This window comes from Dunckerocampus dactyliophorus, chromosome 12 (assembly GCF_027744805.1).
Source record: "Dunckerocampus dactyliophorus isolate RoL2022-P2 chromosome 12, RoL_Ddac_1.1, whole genome shotgun sequence".
NCBI lineage: Eukaryota > Metazoa > Chordata > Actinopteri > Syngnathiformes > Syngnathidae > Dunckerocampus > Dunckerocampus dactyliophorus.
The window spans coordinates 16,870,116-16,889,525 of NC_072830.1; the positions used below are offsets into that span (position 1 = coordinate 16,870,116).

Here is a 19,410-nt window from a genome sequence, read left to right on the forward strand (position 1 = left end):
GTCTAAAGCAGGCCAACGTGCAGCGACCTCTGACTTCCTGTGTTGCCTATTACAGTCAGGGATGACATGCTAGGACAGGGGTATTCAACTGGCGCCCCACGGGCCAAATCTGGCCCATCAGACTGGTCCGCAGGAGATTCCTAAAAACAGCAGAGCACTTTTTGTTTTTGCACTAGGTCTTTAAAAACAGCAAAGTGCCCTTGTCATGAGGGTCTATGACTCGTGGGTTTGCATTTGGCCCTGTCATAAACTGGATCTGTGACTACCATTTTTGTGGCAGATCGCTAAAAACGGCAGAGTGCTCCTGTCATGAGGATGTATGACTAGTGTTTACGCAGCAGTGTCTGTTTTTGCAGGTCCTTAAAAACAGCACAGTTCTCTTTTCATGAGGACCTCAACTACCATTTTTGCAGTAAGTCCGTAAAAATAGCAGTGCTCTTCACATGATCTATGCTTAGTGTATTTGCAGTTGATCCTTAAAAACAGCACTGTTCCAGTCATAATGAGAATCTGTGACTAGCGTTTCTGCAGTAGGTCCCTAAAAACAGCAGTTCTCCTGTCATTAAGAATCTGAATAGTGTTTTTGCAGGTCTGTGAACGCAGCAGAGGCCTCCCGTCTTGAGGATCGCCAACTAGTGTTTTTGCAGTTGGTCGTTAAAAACAGCAGCATACTCCTGAGGAGCTACAATTACGATTTATGCAGCAATCCTTAAAAACAGCAGTTCTCCTGTCATTAGGATCTCGACTACCATTTTTGCAGTTGGTCTGTAAAAACAGTAGAGGTCTCCTGTCTTGGGATCTATAACTAGCATTTATGCATCAGTGACTAGCCTTTTTACAATGGGTCCTTAAAAACAGCAGAGTTCTCCTGTCATGAAGATCCATAACTGCCGTTTATGCAGCAGTAACACCCACCGATTTTGCAGTGGGTGTCCAAAAACAGCAGTGCTCTTCTCATGAGGATCTGTGACTAGCGTTGTTGCAGTAGGTTCGTAAAAATAGCAGAGTGCCCCTGTCATGAGGATCTATGACTAATCGTTTTTGTGGTTGATGCTTAAAAACAGCAAGAGTGCTCCGGTCATATTGAAAAAACTGTGCCCCCCCCCCAGCAGTTGAATAGCCCTGGCCTAGGAGAAGAAAATGAAACAAGACAAGCATACCGTACATACGAGCTGTAATCTAAAGACTTTCCTTTAGAATGGGGTCATGGCACCATTTATTTATTAAAGTTATGCATAACCTTCCAACATGATCATGGTACAGCACATGTTGAACTTCATGACACGATTAGAGGAGACTAGCAGGCAGTTAGGATCATCTTGGGGAGGGTGGGAGCGCTCCTTGAAGGAAGACGGGGAGGGGGATAACTAAGCAGGCCTTGGCAACAGGACCAGATCCGAGCCCCTCGTGGGTCTCTTCATTCTAGTTCAACGCCACACAGAGAAGTTATGTCAACTCCTGCACTTTGAACACAACACAGAAGATTTTTTTTTGTTGTTTTTTGTTTTGTTTTGTTTTAAACCTTTAAACAGGGGTTCTGTACAGCAGGATAAAGGTGAGCCTTGCTAGCATTCAACACTCACACCAAGCCCGTGTGACTGAAGAAGATGCAACAGCATGCACGCAACGCAGGAAACACTTTTTTCTTTTCAAAATAAAAAAACAACAACAAATGAAACAAGGAAAATAAATACATCTTGGGATTAAAAAAAATCTTAATACATTATCTTAAAATTTTCCTTTTCTTGCCTGTGTTTCATATATCTAAATATATATATATACATAGACGTTTATGTATGTATATATATAGACTGTATATAAACCCACATATCTTTGTACATTTTGGTATAAGTTCTCTTTCTTTCTTGCAGGGGATGTGAATGTTTCTTTTTTTGATTGCCTTGTGCTGATGGGCAGGACACATCGACTCCGCCCCTTTCAAGTCTTTGCTCTCTGTGGTGAAGACTGCCATGAGGAGAGGGGGTGGGGGTGAGTAAGGGGGGAGCTCAGCAGTAGAGAGGACAAGCTTATGGAAGGTCCACAAAGTCCAGGACACGCATAAAGTAGGAGCTTCATGAAGCGTCCCTCAAAGCCAAAAGGTGCAGCAGAGATGTCCACTATCTCTTATCTAGGGAGACCATAACAAAACACACAGATATTTTTAGTAAATAATTTAGTCTAAATCGGGTAAAATACTTCATACATACTGAACTAAAAATATGAATAAGTACATAAAGTATTATATTGATAAAGTATCGATTAAGGGTTGTGGTTATTTTGACTTTTCGCATCCAATGCAACATGCGAAAAGATCATTTCAAACTAGCTTTTCAATATGAATACAGTCTTCCCATGTTTAGCGCGGTTAATTGGTTGCCGACACGACTGCAATAAGTGAATTTCCACGCAGTAGGATTCAATATTAATGAATGGAATATTTTCGTAGTTAGAGCATAGAAAACCTGGTCATGACTTTCTAAACACAATCTTTACCATTTTTAGAGCCCTGTAGACATGGAATAACACCCCTATAGTCACCTTTACACTACGCAACATATTCTTTGTTTACGCCACATTGCTCAACTGTAATGCACAGGCTAAGGGATCACTGCAGGGACACAAGAGATGACCATGCTTTAACCATTAGCAAGCTAGCGAGCTAACTAGTTAGCCTTCAATTTAATTATTGTATTGTAAACTTAACATGGGGTTTAAAACGGAGTGGGGAAGAACGACAAAAAAGCCAAAAACATACCACTTCCACACGGAATGGGAGGAGAACTTCTTTTCACTCTATCATGTTGGACTTGCCATGGTTGATTCCATGCAGTGTGACGGTAATCTAATGTCATGTGTCAATCATGGAACATTACTGACGCCTAGTGGCCAGAATACTACATACACCTTTGTCTTTCAATACTTTTTGACTAATAAAAGGCCACAGTCAACCACAAAACAGGGATCATTTATTAATTAATACATTTTTGAAAAACTGAAATAGGGTGAGGGAGCAATAATTGAACCGCGCGGTATTGCGAGGGATGACTGCAATATACTCTACACTAAAATATATACAATACAAGACAATGTAACTTAGGTTTGGCAAGAATTAATGTTTGTTGCTTGCTTTGTGTGCCTTTTCCACAAGTTACTTTCTTCAGTGTTCTGATAAGTTAAAAATAATAAACACTAGTACATTTTTTTAAGAATAGGCCTGTATTTTAAGCACGTGTGTTGAAAAGAATAACGTACATGTTTTTTTTGTTTGTTTGGGGCCTTCATCAGGCTTCTGATTGCTAAACATGTCCCTGGGGTGACAGTGCCACCTGTTGCTTTGGCACGCACTTGATAGGCTGTCAAGGCATTTATCTTGATTCATGAATCTTTTCCCAAAATTATTTATACCATGGCCAAATTTTGCCGTGAAATAAATGTTAAATTATCCGGAAAGTGGCAAACGATTGTACGATAAGAGAGGAAAAATTATTTTGAAAGATCCATGTCTAAATGTATTGATACTAGTTCTCCATACATTAGCAAAACTGTCTAACTCAACTTCTCGCAGTCGTTTGCCACTTTCTTCTTTTTCCACAAGTAAAAAGTGTCTTTAAATGGGAATTTGGCCAGTCAGTGAATCATTTTGGTGTTAAATGTACATGTGAGCATCAGTACCTTTGTTTCCATCTGAGTGTGCGGCTGACCTCTGATGTAGAAGATTATTATACTTGGCTTCAACCTCCTGCAAGAAAAGATTCATCCAGTGAGATGGGGGCACCCGTTAACAGCCGTGACCGCGCAGTTGATGAGACGTTACCTTCAGATGATTGAGGTTGGCCTGAAGGTTTCTCAGGTGAGACAGGACTTGTCTGCTAAAAGACGACAGGCTGCCAGCATGTGACGCAGCTGAGAACCTCAGGTTGATGCCTGAGTCGGCGGCGCAGCGTTGCGACGCGCTCAGCTGCTTCCCTGCAGGCGACGCCAGGATGTCGTCGTCGGTGCTGCTCTCCCCCGGCCCGCCGTATCCTTCCAGGACTAAATATCCGGCTGATGGGTCAAAACGTCAGTTTAGCATGGAAGCGATGCCAAGCATGGCATGACGTGCCACTATACTCACCATAATCTTCAGGGGACTCAAAGAACCCAGTGTCCCCTGAGCCCAAGTCCTGGGCTGGGTCCTCAGTTTGGGAGGTGTTCCTCTCCGAGCCGTTGTGGACCTCAGGACCCCGTTGTGGGGTCCTCAGAGAGGTGGTCCTGAGGAGGCGGGCCCCGGTGGAGCGCTTGGTTCGCTCGGCAGCCTCCTGCGACATGAGCTGCGTCACCAACACCTGCTTTAGCGACGACACTGGACGACCAGCCAAGACAAATAGGAGTTATTTGACTAGCAAGTTTAATTTGTTGTTTACTATGATGGTCATGTGTATAATGCGCTGGCAATTTCATTAGGTACCTCAAACAGCTGAATATGACTAAAGCAAAGACACAATAAAATATACAATAATAATAAATACAGTAATCCCTCATTGATTGCGGTTAATTAGTTACAGACGTGACTGAGATAAGTGAATTTCTGCGAAGTACGATTCAATATTAATAAACTGAGTATTTTCATAGAATACAGAAAACCTGTTTAAGACTTTTTAAGTACAATTTTTACCATTATTAGAGCCCTGTAGACATGAAATAACACCCCATAGTCACCTTTACACCCATATTACCCAATATATTAGATAAAAACAGAGAAAATAAGCCATTTAAGACATAAATAAGACTTGTGCTCCCATGTGTTTCAATAAATCAGACGTGTGGCCAGGAAGGGACGTCGGAGATTCAGAGTTGTGTTTTAGCTGGAACTATGATGATGATGATGATGTTGATGATTATTATTATTATTATTATTATTGTGTCACTTGTGAAATATTTCTTTAATACAATTATGAAATACAAGCCTTGTCGTTGGCAATCAGCATTTCATAAACGTCTTGTATTGCCTTAAACTGTATTTGTATTTTAGTTCATTTAGAACTTTTTTATGTTTGAAAATGCTTGCATTTCTAGGGGGGGAATAAACATTGATAAACAAGAGCAACACTAAAAACCTTCAGCATCTCAGTATGTGGATTCAAATTATGGAACGGATTGAGCAAGGAACTCAAACAATGCACTAAGATGAGCGATTTCAAGAAACAATACAAGCAGTTGATGTTTGCAAAGTACAAGGAAGAAGAGTCTTGATCGGATGACGAAACACATACTCTTCATTCTTTCGTGAGTACATTGCCATTTGTCAGTGCTATGTCTAATCACTACCACGCTTATCACTTAGTCTTCCTTTTTATGAGTTCATTGTCATTACTCACCTATAATCAAACTGTGTTTTGTGATGTCTAGTTCATATTATTTGTTAGAAATGTCTTACTTATATAAACATATAAATATTTGAATACTTACTGTACACATAACAAAATGCTTTTTTTTTTAAAGATTATATTTTCTTAATTTAAATAATTGACAATTGTTTCTGTTTCAATTGGTTTTACATATATTTAATTTTAGCACGGAAAAAATCTCTACCAAAAGTACTTTTGAAAAATATCAGTTATGTTGGCTTATTTAAAATAATATTTATGGACATTTGGGATGAACTTTTTTGGTGCAGATCTGGACCGTACAGGCTGCTGCAGCTAGTATTTGGATGTTTTGAGATGTCACTATGGCGCCATCTATCTGTTAAATCACCTTCCACACACTAGGATGCAGCAAAGAACAAAAACAACTATCCAACCGTACACCAATTGTTTTTTCACTTTCATCTATATTTTGTCATTGTTATCTTTGATACAGCACCTACAATGTGTCTTAATTTTATAGTGCAGCTGTACCTAATGATTGGGTGTACAGGGTGTGTGTTTACATGTTTTCAGTGCTTCATCCGCTCTGGAGGGAAACACATTAAAGGAGTCTCTTCCACCATCTTCAGTCCCTTGGTATGGCAGCTCTGGGTCCACAAACCCTTCCTCCTCCTCCTCCTCTCCATCCACCTTTACCACCTCAAAGGGGTTATTACTAGCGGGGAGAGGGCTCGGCGTCACGCCCCTCGTACCTGGACTACTCTCTTTATCTGACAAGATAGAAATCAGTTAGGCATCATCCTGAGAAGCGCATTGATGTAAAGGGAGGGAGGATGTGTCCCCAGTCACCTGTGGATTGAGTGCTGCCAGTGGATGTACGGTCTGAGTCTTTACTCAGCCGGGAGACGCCAGCTGTGGTGATCTCCACGCCATCTCGCTCCCCGCTGGCACACAGATAAACACACATAAAAGCGATCTCAAAGACGAAGAGGAAGGCTTGTGGTTTGGGGAGTGAGGGAATGATAAATGAACATACTCTGTCTGCGGTAAAGGTATGACGCTGTGAGGTTTGACTTTCATAGCATCGGCTCTCTGTGTGATCAAATTCTGCCACCTTGTGGAGAGAAAGGAAAACGCATATCAGCTGCCCTCATACAAATATGTGTAAAATGTTGTCTGCTATAGTCTACTGTAAATTTTTAAATAAATGCCAAGCAACTGGTATGTAAGAGAAGATACTGTTCCACTCCAGTCCTGTAGGTGGCAGCAATGCACAAATAAGGGGCTAAACAACTGAAAGCCAAAAGGCCATGCCAGCAGAGTTGATCAAATAGTGTTTTGGTCTCACATTCTCTGGTCCGACACAGTGGAAGCCATCAGCTCGTAGATTTGTGCGCCATTTTCAGACATGGACAGCACGAAGAAGGACTTGTTGTCTGGCGGGAGAGAAGGATGATTAAGCTGAATGTTCTCCTTGAGTGTATCCCGGAAGAGCTGTGAGCATACCTGTAGCCACTGAGCGTACCAGCACAGTGTTTAACTTTATAATGGGGCTGAAGATGTGCTTGGTGTCGGCGGTACCCGATAAGTTCTTGCTGTGGCACTTGAGGATGAGACGCTCATCTTGTTTCTGGAGCAGAACCAGGATGTCCTCTAGCAAGAGAGTGTAGAGCTCTTAGAAGACACAGACAGAGGGGACAGGATGTTTTAGATGCCCACAAATTAATGCGTTATTTTATTTGATCTGTAGATGACAAACCAATTGTCTTGTCCTTGTTCACTTTCCATGACAGCGGGCCCTCGTGCACCATGGTTTTCTTGGTCAGATCCAGGTTCTGATGGAGGACATTCAGACATGTACATATACATGTTATAAGTAATAACTACAAAGCAGTACATAGTAAGCACGGTTCCAAAACAGCAGCACCCACCGAGACAAAGTCTTACCAGTTGCCACTCGGCCGTTGTAAATGAGTTCCCTGCACATCATTTTTTAAAATTTATTATTTTAATTGTCTTTCCCTGTACAGTATTAAAAATAATGTTATGTAAGGTGGAGACAGCCCAATGTGCCTCTGTACAATCTCCCGAGGGTCATTCCAATTTGGTGTAAAATCTTGTTTCATATTGCGATATGAAAACTAGATATTGTGAATATAAGATGAATATTTGACTACACTTCCTTGATTGATCAAATTGGAAAAGTTACGCATAAATCAATTCATTATTATAAATTAGACCTCCCGACTGACAAATGGCTTATAGTAGCTTGTTACCTCTGCCATTGAGTTTGACGCTGCTGGCCGCTATTATGAAGAAATACAGTAATTTTAATCTTTAAATGGAAATGTTCCCTTTATTTCATTATTTTTCTTTCTGCTCACAAGGTACAACTTAAAGTGAGGCGTCCATATAATTTAAGTTGCCAAAAATGAGTTCCTTGCCCCATAAAGGTCTACCTGAAGCTACAAAGTTCATGCTACTATGTCACCTTTAGCTCCTGGATCATTGGGTTGTCTGTTTGCTTCAGGGAAGACAGGTCCAGTCTTCTTTGATAGTCCTCCAACCTCTACAACAAGAAGAGTGGGTGGGTGGTAAACATATAAGTGCTTTTTAAATTGAGGCCACAAACTGAGTAGCAAAGAAGGCACTAATGACAAAATATATTAGGTGACAGAAAACATCCCACCTGCTTGTCTTCCGACTCCTTTACCGCCTGGTTTACATGATTGAGGATCTTTCTACAGCAGTCTGCCGCCTGCTTCACTTTGTCCTTCTCCACTGCATCGTCTGAAAAATAATATGACATCAGCGGTGAACTAAGGCCTTCTTGGTTCTGCAGGGGAAATTTATGTTCCACCCCCAAGTATGAACTTAGTATAAATCACAAAAGATGGGCATTAGAGCTGCATAAAAATATGGTTCTACTGTCACAAACATTGAGGCCACGGCCAACGATAACGAGTGCTACATTTGCTAAATTATGCACCACTGCTCCTTGCCCGTTAAACTCTTTATCTCCCATTTGTAATTTGCTACTCACCGACAGCAGAGCCACACAACTGTGGGTGGTTTGCATAAAAAAAAAAACAAAAAAACACATGTTCTACACTGACATCATTACGGCAGCATCTTTCCTACCTGTGTACTTGGAGATATTGTCCAGCAACAGTGGGTACTTGGTGAACCTCAGCATCTCCACGGGAATGATGTCCTTCAGCTGGAGCCGTCGACACAAGCGGTTGCTCTGTGCCTCCTGAACAGAAATGAGGGTCCATTTAAACAAACGGAATGCAAATGAACAGACTCCATAAATAATTTGGAGCATCCGTGCAGTGCAGCCACTGAAAGGCTCTGCTGTGTTTTCAGCGTAATGCTACCTGGATGAACGAAATGAAGCGCGAGTCTTTCTTCTGCTTGGTCTTGATGATCTCCAGAGCAAACGGCTGATTGCTGCAGAATGTCCCCACGGCCTGCTTGATTTTCTCCTCCTCCCCACCGCTAAACTGTAAGCAGCCAGGCCGAGACAGGACGGGGGAGAAAATAGACAGATAATGTGGGTCAGGGGCAGTTGTCATGGGGACACAGTGTTTAACCATCACATTGAGCAGAAACTCCCAGAAGAGTGGGGGGGCAGGCTTACGCCCCATGGCAGGGGTGGCTTAAGTTTACATGTGGACTACACCCTCAGCAGGGAGCGTTTAGCCTACTTATGCCTCCATGGAGACATTTTGGATGAGCCTGCCAGCTGATACGTGGCGAACTAAGCTACATCTCTTACCACGCTCATTTGGTGGTACGTGTCAGATAAATCTGGGGCATGGTCTGACATGACCACTGAAAAATGAGCTTCCATTGTACTGTAGTACACTTCCATTTCCAAGATGATGATGCATGATTTAAATGTCATTACACTTCTGTAAAGTACAACACAAACAGCAAATGGTGTATGAGGCGTAGGTGTGGAACAAAAGTCATCTCATGCTTGTGTTTTTCTTATTTGCCATGAAGCAATCACAGTGGCCACTTTTTCCCCACTCTACCCTATCAGTCATTCTGAACCAGAAATACAATTTCAGCTTGAGAAATGCACTCACCCAGGAGAGCAAGTCATCTCCTATCTGATCAATTACTGAAGACTCATTTCTCTTTCGAACGGCTGCCATTTGCTCCAGAATGGAAACTGAATTGAAAAGGGAGGAACACTAGTGAACAGGCAGTCATGAGTGTGTGCGTGTGTTTGCATGTACTGTGTATAATTGCGAACCATGCAATTGACGAATCTCTTCCAGGTTGGTGAAGATGTTCTTGAGGTCAGCAGGGGGCAGGATGGCCTCTTTAGAGAGCTTCTGGTAGAAGACCTGATCCAAAACTCCCAGCATCCGCACATGTGCACGCTCCGTGTAAAATAGCTCTGCAAACGCAGAGTTTAAGTTAAAAAAGAAAGTAAACACTAGATTGCAGTAATAGAAGATTAATAATATTATGCATGGTTGGTATCTTTCAAAGTTCGATACAGTGTACCATTAATACTAAATCCTCACCATTGATAACCTCCTGTCTCTTGATTTCGTGAGGCCTGAGACCCGCCAGAACCTCACGTCCCACCAGCTGCTGCCAGTTGAGGGGGTCATGCTCTGAGTCTGTTCCCTGGTCGTCCTCACTCTGGACGTCTGCAGCACCCAATCCCTCCAGCCTTGGCAAGAAAAGATGGAAGTTTTCGCACTGCATGTCTGGATTTATTGACATGTAATAGCAAACAAACCAAAGCTCACCTTCTGATGGCCTTTGGCGTTCCCTCGTGGGTTCTGCAATGTTAACAGACAGATGAGTGATCACATGCAGCTGATGCAAGTATTACTGCTAGTTTGAATCAATGTGTAAGCACCTGTCACTTTCTCTGTCGTCCTCTTGTAGTTGGTCCAGGTTGTAAAGGTCAAAGTGCGAGGCAGGGTCTGGCAACCCATCGAGGGGGTCTGACTGAAGACCGTCGCTCAGCCTTGAGGAGCCTGAAGTTGGAGTCCCGCCTGCAAGTCGACATAAATTTGCACGCTTGCTCCTTCTACTCTAACATTCATTCGCATTACCAACTTACCTGTATCCATTTCTCGGCCAGCATCTGAGCTGTAGGTGCTGCTGTTTGGGGATGAGGTGGTGACAGATGTGGAGTGTGTGAGCTCAGAGCCCTCGCTGGATTGGCTGCCCCTTAAACGACCCCCATCCGTATGCTCGCTGGCCCCCAAACTAGGTTGAGACAACTGTTTCTGAGGCCTGGGACGACCGTCAAGGGCTTTGCCCACTAAGAAAAAAGGTGGAGGAGTCACAATCTCACAAAACATCTCAAGTGACATTTTTTAAGGGGACATATTGTGGAAAACTGATGTTTTGATTGACTGTATACACTTATTTGGGTCAACCATCAGGTGTGAAATTCAATGTTTCCTATACATTCATTTGTGTGTGGCGGTAATCAAATAAAGGCAGTCCGGGGAGGGTGCATGACCACTGCTGTGAAAGGCGAGGTGTGGATGCATGCAGAAAACCTTCACAATCAGCTTTTGACTAGCGGGAGTCATGACTAGTGATAGTGCTCAGAAGGCAAAGATTGGAGACACTCTTCAGTCGTTTGGTAACACTTAGCCTTCCCGGTGAAATATATAAACGAGGGGTGTCCAAAGTGTGCCAAAAGCTGATATAATGATACAGCCATCCATCCATTTTCCCTGCCACTTATCCTCATTGGGAATGCTGGAGCCTATCCCAGCTGACTTTGTGCAAATAACTAATAACTTGAGGTGTCACAAGATTAGTCCATGAAGCTGAACTATGGCATCGCTACTGTGAGCAATACACGTAATATGGAAATGGCAGTGTGCGAGGCAGGATTGGAACCACGCATTAAATGCTTTACGCACACTATAAACCTTGCAGTGCTACCTGCACTCGGTGTTCCCAGCATCACGCTCGTGACGTACGTCGTAGAAGCGTTATTATTAATATTATTTATTATTATTTATTAGCACTTGTGCCTGAACTGCTGTGTTTGTCAAAGATGACAGAATAAAAGTTGCATGTTGATAAGACCCGCGGTGTCCTACATCATGCCGTTGAAGAGGTAAGAAAAATTTTATTTGAAGTGTGTGTAAAAGAGTGTTCTGTGTGTTTGTCTAAAGAAAGGTTTGGAAGCGAAGTATAAGCTATAGCCTGACTGCACTGCAGTACATGGGCGCAGTCCTAGTTGTGTAAACTGCTGACTCTTCTTGTGCACTTGTCAATATTTATTTTTCTAACACGCTGTTTTCATTTCACTTAGGTGTGTTTTTGCACACCTTTATTTGTAATGTTAGTCACAATTATATTTCGTGAGATTATTTGCCCGAAGAGAATTATATCTGAGTGATGGGCAGTTTACCTTAGCAATGTCTAATTGTTGTCCATTGTGTTTGTTTTTTAGACAATGAGCTCCATTTTGTGTTGTTCTGTTTAAGAAAACAGAATGTTTACATCCAAAAATTTGCATTAAGCAAACATATTATCCAGTCTCATGTTGATAGGTGTATTAAAAACTTTAAAATATTATTTCAAAGGTACTGTTATTACCTCCGCCAAGCACAAGCGAGGGGGTTGTATTTGCCGGCTTTTGCCTGTTTGTGTTCAAAATAACTTAAAAAGTTCTGAATGGATTTTGATTACATTTTCATGAATTGTCAGAAATGGAAGAACTGATTAAATTTTGGGGGTGATCCAGATCACCGTCCGGATCCAGGAATTGTTTTAAAAGGATTCTTTAACGTTGTGAGATAGGACAATTTTTGGCATATATGTGTGTGTACAAAAAATGGTTGGAGCACTTGCAAAAAAATACAGGACAAGTTTCCAACAGATCCATTCCAAAAGATTACACAATAGAGCCATACAAAAGACTGATCCAAAAAATGTAGGATTATAACTTTGGCGTGAATTGCAATATGGGGGAAACTATGGCGCTTGGTGGAGGTCTACGCTCTCCAAGTGCTTTTCTAGTTATAGATAAAAACGTCTTTCCATCTTGTGATTAATTACAAGTTACTGTGGAAAATGTGATTAAATATTTTGCTTGATTGACAGCCCTAGTCTTTACATAACTACACATGACCATAATTGATTTGCAGTAGCAGCTACAACTGCCGTCACTATTTTAACTTTTTGTTTAAAATTGTGGAAAAAAGTTAAGACAGTTAAAAGCATCATGCTTCGGGCATGCATGCAAATTTATAAACCATTTCAAAATGTACCTGCATCGTTTTGTGACTCAGTTATATAAAAAAACTTTTGCCCCTTCCTAAATTTTGTCACTGTCGATTTCTTAAATTTCTTTAATCCTAAAATATCATCGTGTCATTCTCATGAACCCAATATTGTGTATTGTCTCGTGAGCTGCAACACCCCTAATAACACAATGATTTGTCTTTAACTAATGTTTTTTTTTAGCCTTTTTAAAAAATGACATGCACATGTGTCACGGTCAAATGATGCAAATTACACGATGACCTATGGACCTATGTCCGAAAATGTGAAACAAGGCATTCATATTGAAGCTCTATTGTGACAAAACAATAGTTGCAATTTACATAGGACCGCCCTGAGCAAAGATCTGCCGTTCTTTTCTCGCGACACTACCATGTAAAAGCCAAAAGTTAAGAGGAGCTGCAGCGCTGTTGGATGCACCAATCATCACACATCACTACGACTTAAGTGGATTCAACGTATTTACAATTTATAGCCGACTCCAGACATTGACGGGGAGCTCAGAGAAGCACTGTCTGCAGCTCCAGAGCTGGTGCCTGACTCCAGAGCTAATTTCTCTCCAATGTAGCAGTAAGTGTACACAGATTTGGGATATAATTTTCTGGAAACCGGCTGTTCTGAACAGGGCTGCTCGGAGAGGCTATTACTTGTCCTCGAATTCTTGATCTTTGAGGTATTCTGGGGTATTCTATTCATTTTAAACTGAAAACGCAACTATGATGTTTCCTTTAAAGTGTAAATAGCTCACCTGATGCTGCTTCAATGCGGCTCGGCCTACGCTGAGGTCCAAGGATACTGGGAAACCTGGGCTTCTTTACCTTCTCTTCTCCCTCCTTGTCCGTCTTGATGCTTTTCTATTGGTGAGCAATTCAGAGAGTCAGCTTGGTGACACAGGAAGGAAGAAGGAGAGAGGGAGGGCAGTATGAAAATTGGGATACCTTAATCTTAGGAAGGAAGTTGATCCGGACCCGTTTTGACTCCAGACTGCGAGGTTCCTTGACCCTCACACCAAGGTGCTTCATGTATGTATAGATGACATACTGCATTGTAGTGCTGATGAGAGAGGAAACCCGGAGCTTGTTACATCCAAAACATTGTAATATCATAAACAGATCAGGAGCCATATTGTGCCTTGCACCATATGGCCGCACATACCATCTGGGATAATGCTTCCACCATATGGTGTTGCACACATACACACAACTATTTAAATAATTTATACTTTTTATTATTTAATATAAACATATTGTGTGAACACCATTCTTTAATTCATGGCCTGTCAAATTTCTGGATGTATCAAGACTGACATGTAATCAATTTGGCATTGGGAATGATCTGTTATTTTGAGTTACTGTAAATATTAATTTAATTACTCCACACATGGGAGCTCTGGCGGCCCTAAGTGATCATCTTCATACACTCACTCATACACATTACATGCAGTAAATTAGCTTACCACTTCTCTTCTTCTGTTGTCTGGGCAGTAACCCTGCAAGCAACAAACAGGAAAAAAAATATATGTGAGTGAGTGATTGTATTTATTGGCAAGTGCATGCTTATGTGTTGATCTACTTCACTTACAGGATGTCTTCTATCTTGGTAATGATGTTTTCAGCATATGAGCGTTCACGCTCGAGGGTGACGCGATCTCTCACACCTTCTTGGTCCAGTCTGCCCAGCTCCCCTTCAGCGACAGTTAGGCCCATACTGCGCTTCTGCCTGCATGCACCGACACATTGTATTATTATTATTATGTTACGTGCATTATGCGGTCAGGTTGATTAAAAAAATCTGTTCCGTGATATGGCTGCAGAGGACCGCTACCGGAAATCCTCCAAGTTCTTCTGGATGTCTGGAAGCAAAGAGTCCTGCAGTGTTTGAACATGATGTCTGTTTATTTCCTCCGGGATCAATTCGGTCCGTCGCCGATCTGAAAGCACATGTATTTAAGGTAAGTCATGTATCTGAAGGTGATGACACATGAGAAGGCGGGAAAAACCAACCAAGGTCGGCGGAGATGGAATCAGGGACAGCCACTTTCAAATGCTGAAAAAAAAAAAAAAAAAAAACGTCAAATACCTGTGATGACATAACTTCCGTTTTCTGCTATTGTGTCCAATGTGATAATAGTGCTTACTGCTCCCCGATCAATAAAGAAGTTATGGAAGTCCATGAACACCCGTCTGGTCTCTTTGGAGTTGGTCTGCTTGTAGAAGTCGGCATAGAGGTAGCACAGCTGGGGACACACGATAAGCAGCTGAATGAACGCAAACAATTCAGTAAAAAAATAGATGTACTGATTAAGCGGGTTCGTACCACGGGGGCCGGATCAAATTGAGATATGACGTGATGCAGGAAGGCTGCAAGGTGGGCGGGCCGAGACTTGAGCTGCTCGATGCTGGTGAAGCGGTTACACTGGCCATTTGTCTGAAAAAGCAACATTAAACATATAACAGTTTAGCAATGAATGACAATAGATGCAATGTTATGATGTGATGACGTAAAATACCTGCTCTTGATCAGAATCGAAATAATCATCCTCAGCTCCAATGATGTGCGAGACGAGGCGAGAGGAAGGACTAATGGCTGTGGTGGGTGACAGAGGGCCCTGTGGACAACACAATAGTGCGACATTGTGGGATGACTGCTTCCTTTAAATATCTGTACCAAGACTACCATGCAGTTGGTCATTAAATACTGTATGTCTGACAAAGACAATGCAGGCAGCAAACAAACCAGATCGGTGGCATCCTCTGTTTCCGGGGAGTGGCAGGAGTTGAAGCTGTTCCTGGGTGTGCTCTTTGGGCTAGGGCAGGACGACTCCCTCTGGCATAAACTCACTGGGGACCCGAGTCCCAATCCAGAAGAAATCTGTATGTTGGATGTATCACAACTCACAAATTAAGGCCAATCATCAAGTACAGGTATAGGAACAGGATATTGAATTGCCCTGACTGAATTGTAGGGATGCTCCAATCAGGGTTTCATACTGCCAACTTCGACAATTGATAAGTGAGATCATAACTGTAAATGTTTCAATTTATTTATGATGACTGCTATTGGCCAGGGGCATCGTATTGGGGAAAAGTTAGGACGATTCCAAGGCCCCCCCCCCCAAAAATAGGTAATTATAAAAATTGAAACAAGGTTTTTGTTTTTTTTTCTCCATGGCGCTCAAAATTCCTGGCTGCACCCCAGCTATTGGCTTTATGATCTAAAAAACGGAACCACCACAGCACCTTAATTTAGACAAAGACATATTTTTCTTACTTTTTCAAGAGAACATGTATCACTTGTCAAACTAACAGATGGTGAGACTTTCAATGTAAGAGTACACCGTCTTATGGCGCTCTAGCAGGGCTACGTCTGCGAAATATTTCCTTCCGGGTAGCACGCTTAGCATTCTGGTGGTGTTGCACAGCGTCACACCGTGAGCCTATAAAACTCGCCATACTCGGACAAGTGTTTGTTCTACAAATGCATATTTAATTAAAGCTATTTATCGCGCTCCCCCAACGAGATTTTTCATGCCATGTGTTGATGCAAATTTTACATCACTCTCGCAAATGGCATGTAAGTTCCACACAGCAGACATGCTTGTTTTGGTTTTGTAGCATCACGCCTGCGCAGTATGAAGGAAAGGGGAAGGGGGAAAGTAGCCCAGATATTAGAGCAAGAGACTACACTGCATGCATAGCATGAGCCAAAGGTAATAGTTTTTTGTGATTGGCATTGAAAAAAGCATCATCGGAATATGCCGATCACATGCTTTTCCGCGAACATCTGCGGATACTGATCGTGGCTGACTGATTGGCGCATTGCTACTGAATTGTTATTGGGATTGGCAGTGATAACTTACAGGGGTGCCGCTCCAGGACATGTCAGCACTTTGGTCTCCCACCGAGGGAGGAGTGTCCTCAGTCTCAAACATGCTACCATCATCTGCATCTCCACGTAGAGCAGCCTCCTACAAGTGCATGGAGAAACATTTGTCATAAACAGAATACATCACAGCAGAGGCTAAAACATCTACAAAAATACAAAATAAAGGCTGTGGTACTTTATACTTTTCCAAAAATACCCCAATTACTCGTGTCTTTTTAGGCAGTAAGTAGGTCTGCTGTCAGCGCAAATAAACACATCATGGAGCAAAATTGGCCTAGTAGCAAAATAAACACCCTATCCAGACACAGTAGAGTAGCTTTCCACAGGAGCCTAATCCTCAAATAAGATCAGGATTAATGGTCGTCTAGAGCCTGAATGCTCTCCACGATACATGAATGATACAAAGACATTAGGGATGCTGCTGATGCATACTTGCTACCCGACTGTTTATTTGTGAGTAGCAAAGAGCGGGTGCGATGTGTTGTACCTGCGTTGCGCCAGTGGACTTGAAGAGCTGACCCTGCAGCTGTGGAATGTGTTTCTTAGCTTCCTGGTTGTCTTTCAGTAGTTTGGGGGAGGGGTTTTTGCTATACTCCTCCTTCATTGCCTGGACAGGGCAGCAAGAGATGTACAGTCCAAATAATGCATTACAAGCAGAAGAGGCTTTGAAATCACTCTCTGTGCAAAGCATGCCATGTCATTCATAAGTACCCATTGGGGTTGTGTGGAGGCGAGACGGTCGTGAGGACTGTATGGGCGCTCTGTTGCTGGAGAGTTTGGGGAGGAAATGCTAACGCCTAGCATTTCAGACTCTGCTTCAGACAGGGGGATCTGGGCGAGCCCCGGAGGGCGACCCAGTACTGTGAGGGCCACATAGGAGCCAGCTGCAACCGGGAAGGGTGACGTTAGATTGTTGCTTAAACATAGTATACTTTTCTGTTAGAAGAAGACAGAAGACTTACATTTGATAAGCTTCACCACTTCAATGTGGTTTGATTGCGTAACAAGGGTGCCATTAACCTGTAAGGCATCATTTGTACCATGAACATTAATAACTTAACAGTGAGGACTGACCAGGAGGTGGCAGTCTACAGTCTGTTTCAGGCTTGGGCAAGAAAACATTAGACTTAGCATACAAAGAGAGAGGCAGACAAACACACTACCTTGATGATCCTGTCTCCTGTCTGAACGCCTGCCCGCATTGCAGCCCCATCTGGCAAACACACAGTCATCACAGAATTAAAGTAGCGTAACAGAATGAAAGAAAAGGGAGACAATTTGGTTCCAACAACAAATCCTGCAAACCAAAGCAACTATTTGGAGTACCATAACAGTGGTTATATTTTGTGAAAGACCTGTTTCACAGCTCCACCCCAAACAAAGGGATTTAGGTACAGTACGAGACAGGCTTATTTTGACTCCAGTCAGCTGAAACCGTTTTTCTTCATGTGATTCACATGTGACATATAAGTGTTGTTTAAAGCAGTGGTTTTCAACTCGTGGGTCGGGACCCAAAAGATGGTCCGATTCCATTCTGGGTGGGTCGCAGACAGCAAGTAAAAAATTAAATGTGTAATATACAACTGATGTTTCAACTATTTTGAAGTAAATTTGAGCAATGTTTTAGTCATCTTCCTCCTTGGTATATGTTCATTGCATATAAATTCATTGCATTATAAATAAAATATCTGATTTTGTGGTCTTTTTAATATTTCATTTTAATTTATGCATTATTTGTATGCATGCAGTTATCCCGTTCCCGCATTTCCTTGATAAAATGTCTTGGAATGTAATTATGTGTGTTAATGTTTCAACAGATGAGGCGATTAAAAAAATACTTTTGCTTGGTTTGACTTAAAAATATAAAATATATACACAAATTAAATAAATGAAGGAATAAACATAAAAATAAAAATGACAATGTAAAACAAATATAAAAATAAAAATGACCTAAAAGTGTAGAAAAAACAAAAGGCAATAATAATGACTTTTTATCGTGTAAAAATCATAAAAATAACTCAAATAAAAATGACTTTAATAAAAATTTTAAAAAACAACAACAAAAAATGACACCACAACTTAATGACCTTTTGAAAATGTGTGTGCCAGATTGGGACCAATTGAAAACCCGTGATTTAAAGGCAAGACTGCCAGTCTGCTATCATTATGAGTGTGCGTAATAAAAACACTCCTCGCTTGTGTGGATATGTACAGAACATCAAAACAAAACTTCATGAGGGGACAGGGGACACAAATGGGACAGGTTGCACTGTTGTAGGGGTACGTTTATATGACAGTATTTGTTTCTTTGTGGGATTTTTGTAAAGGTAACAATTTAAAATCTTATATTATTCACATGAAGCTACAAAAAAGCCTCAAGACGGTCATTTGCATATGGCGCCTGTACCATGCATGGGTGCACAAACTGCTTGGCCTCCTGGTCTTATCTGAAAGCCTATTTTAAATAACACCAAAATATACTGCATATATTTGGATAATGTGTCGCAGTAAATGTACTGGACTTCTACACTGTATTTATCAGTAATCATTTCCACTTTGAATGTTTTACTCACACAAAAATAGTCCAAAACTACATTTTTATGCATTTTTAAATATAAACAGTCTCATGAGCAGCATAAACAGCCCCTAAGTGTTGAGTCAGAGAGCGAAACAGCAGCCAAACAAAGGGAGATAAACAATGCCGAGCGGTGATGACAGTTCTTTCTTTGTGACCTGATAACAACCCACACCATCCTCCCCAGTCAGCAACACACGATGCCAGTGACCACATATCCTGGTAAAAAGTCCCATTTAAAAAAAAAACAACAACAAAAAACATAACACAGGTCCTCTCTCTGAATATACACCATCAGAGGCTATAAATAATGTG

General features: G+C 41.8%; 1 protein-coding gene across 3 annotated transcripts in view; it reads right to left on the reverse strand.

Moving 5' to 3' along the window:
• Positions 1-1,883: 1,883 nt before the first annotated feature.
• The window catches only part of arhgef12a (Rho guanine nucleotide exchange factor (GEF) 12a), a 41,293-nt gene continuing 23,766 nt past the window's right edge, over positions 1,884-19,410 (reverse strand). For all 3 annotated transcript variants that reach the window (XM_054793748.1, XM_054793747.1, XM_054793749.1), the window contains 35 exons: positions 17,684-17,733; positions 17,483-17,540; positions 17,232-17,404; positions 17,008-17,127; positions 16,495-16,602; positions 15,372-15,506; positions 15,145-15,243; positions 14,952-15,062; positions 14,773-14,871; positions 14,639-14,681; positions 14,460-14,565; positions 14,217-14,354; positions 14,092-14,124; positions 13,574-13,688; positions 13,384-13,489; positions 10,444-10,647; positions 10,237-10,375; positions 10,124-10,156; positions 9,893-10,044; positions 9,616-9,762; positions 9,446-9,531; positions 8,729-8,854; positions 8,490-8,604; positions 8,038-8,138; positions 7,840-7,917; positions 7,108-7,183; positions 6,855-7,022; positions 6,697-6,784; positions 6,385-6,462; positions 6,198-6,292; positions 5,912-6,118; positions 4,115-4,342; positions 3,815-4,044; positions 3,673-3,739; positions 1,884-2,128 (listed from right to left, as the gene is read on the reverse strand). In XM_054793748.1, coding sequence (XP_054649723.1) covers positions 2,118-2,128; positions 3,673-3,739; positions 3,815-4,044; positions 4,115-4,342; positions 5,912-6,118; positions 6,198-6,292; positions 6,385-6,462; positions 6,697-6,784; positions 6,855-7,022; positions 7,108-7,183; positions 7,840-7,917; positions 8,038-8,138; positions 8,490-8,604; positions 8,729-8,854; positions 9,446-9,531; positions 9,616-9,762; positions 9,893-10,044; positions 10,124-10,156; positions 10,237-10,375; positions 10,444-10,647; positions 13,384-13,489; positions 13,574-13,688; positions 14,092-14,124; positions 14,217-14,354; positions 14,460-14,565; positions 14,639-14,681; positions 14,773-14,871; positions 14,952-15,062; positions 15,145-15,243; positions 15,372-15,506; positions 16,495-16,602; positions 17,008-17,127; positions 17,232-17,404; positions 17,483-17,540; positions 17,684-17,733 — 3,923 coding nt within the window. In that variant the 3' untranslated portion in view covers positions 1,884-2,117. The remainder of the gene's footprint in view (positions 2,129-3,672; positions 3,740-3,814; positions 4,045-4,114; positions 4,343-5,911; positions 6,119-6,197; positions 6,293-6,384; positions 6,463-6,696; positions 6,785-6,854; positions 7,023-7,107; positions 7,184-7,839; positions 7,918-8,037; positions 8,139-8,489; positions 8,605-8,728; positions 8,855-9,445; positions 9,532-9,615; positions 9,763-9,892; positions 10,045-10,123; positions 10,157-10,236; positions 10,376-10,443; positions 10,648-13,383; positions 13,490-13,573; positions 13,689-14,091; positions 14,125-14,216; positions 14,355-14,459; positions 14,566-14,638; positions 14,682-14,772; positions 14,872-14,951; positions 15,063-15,144; positions 15,244-15,371; positions 15,507-16,494; positions 16,603-17,007; positions 17,128-17,231; positions 17,405-17,482; positions 17,541-17,683; positions 17,734-19,410) is intronic.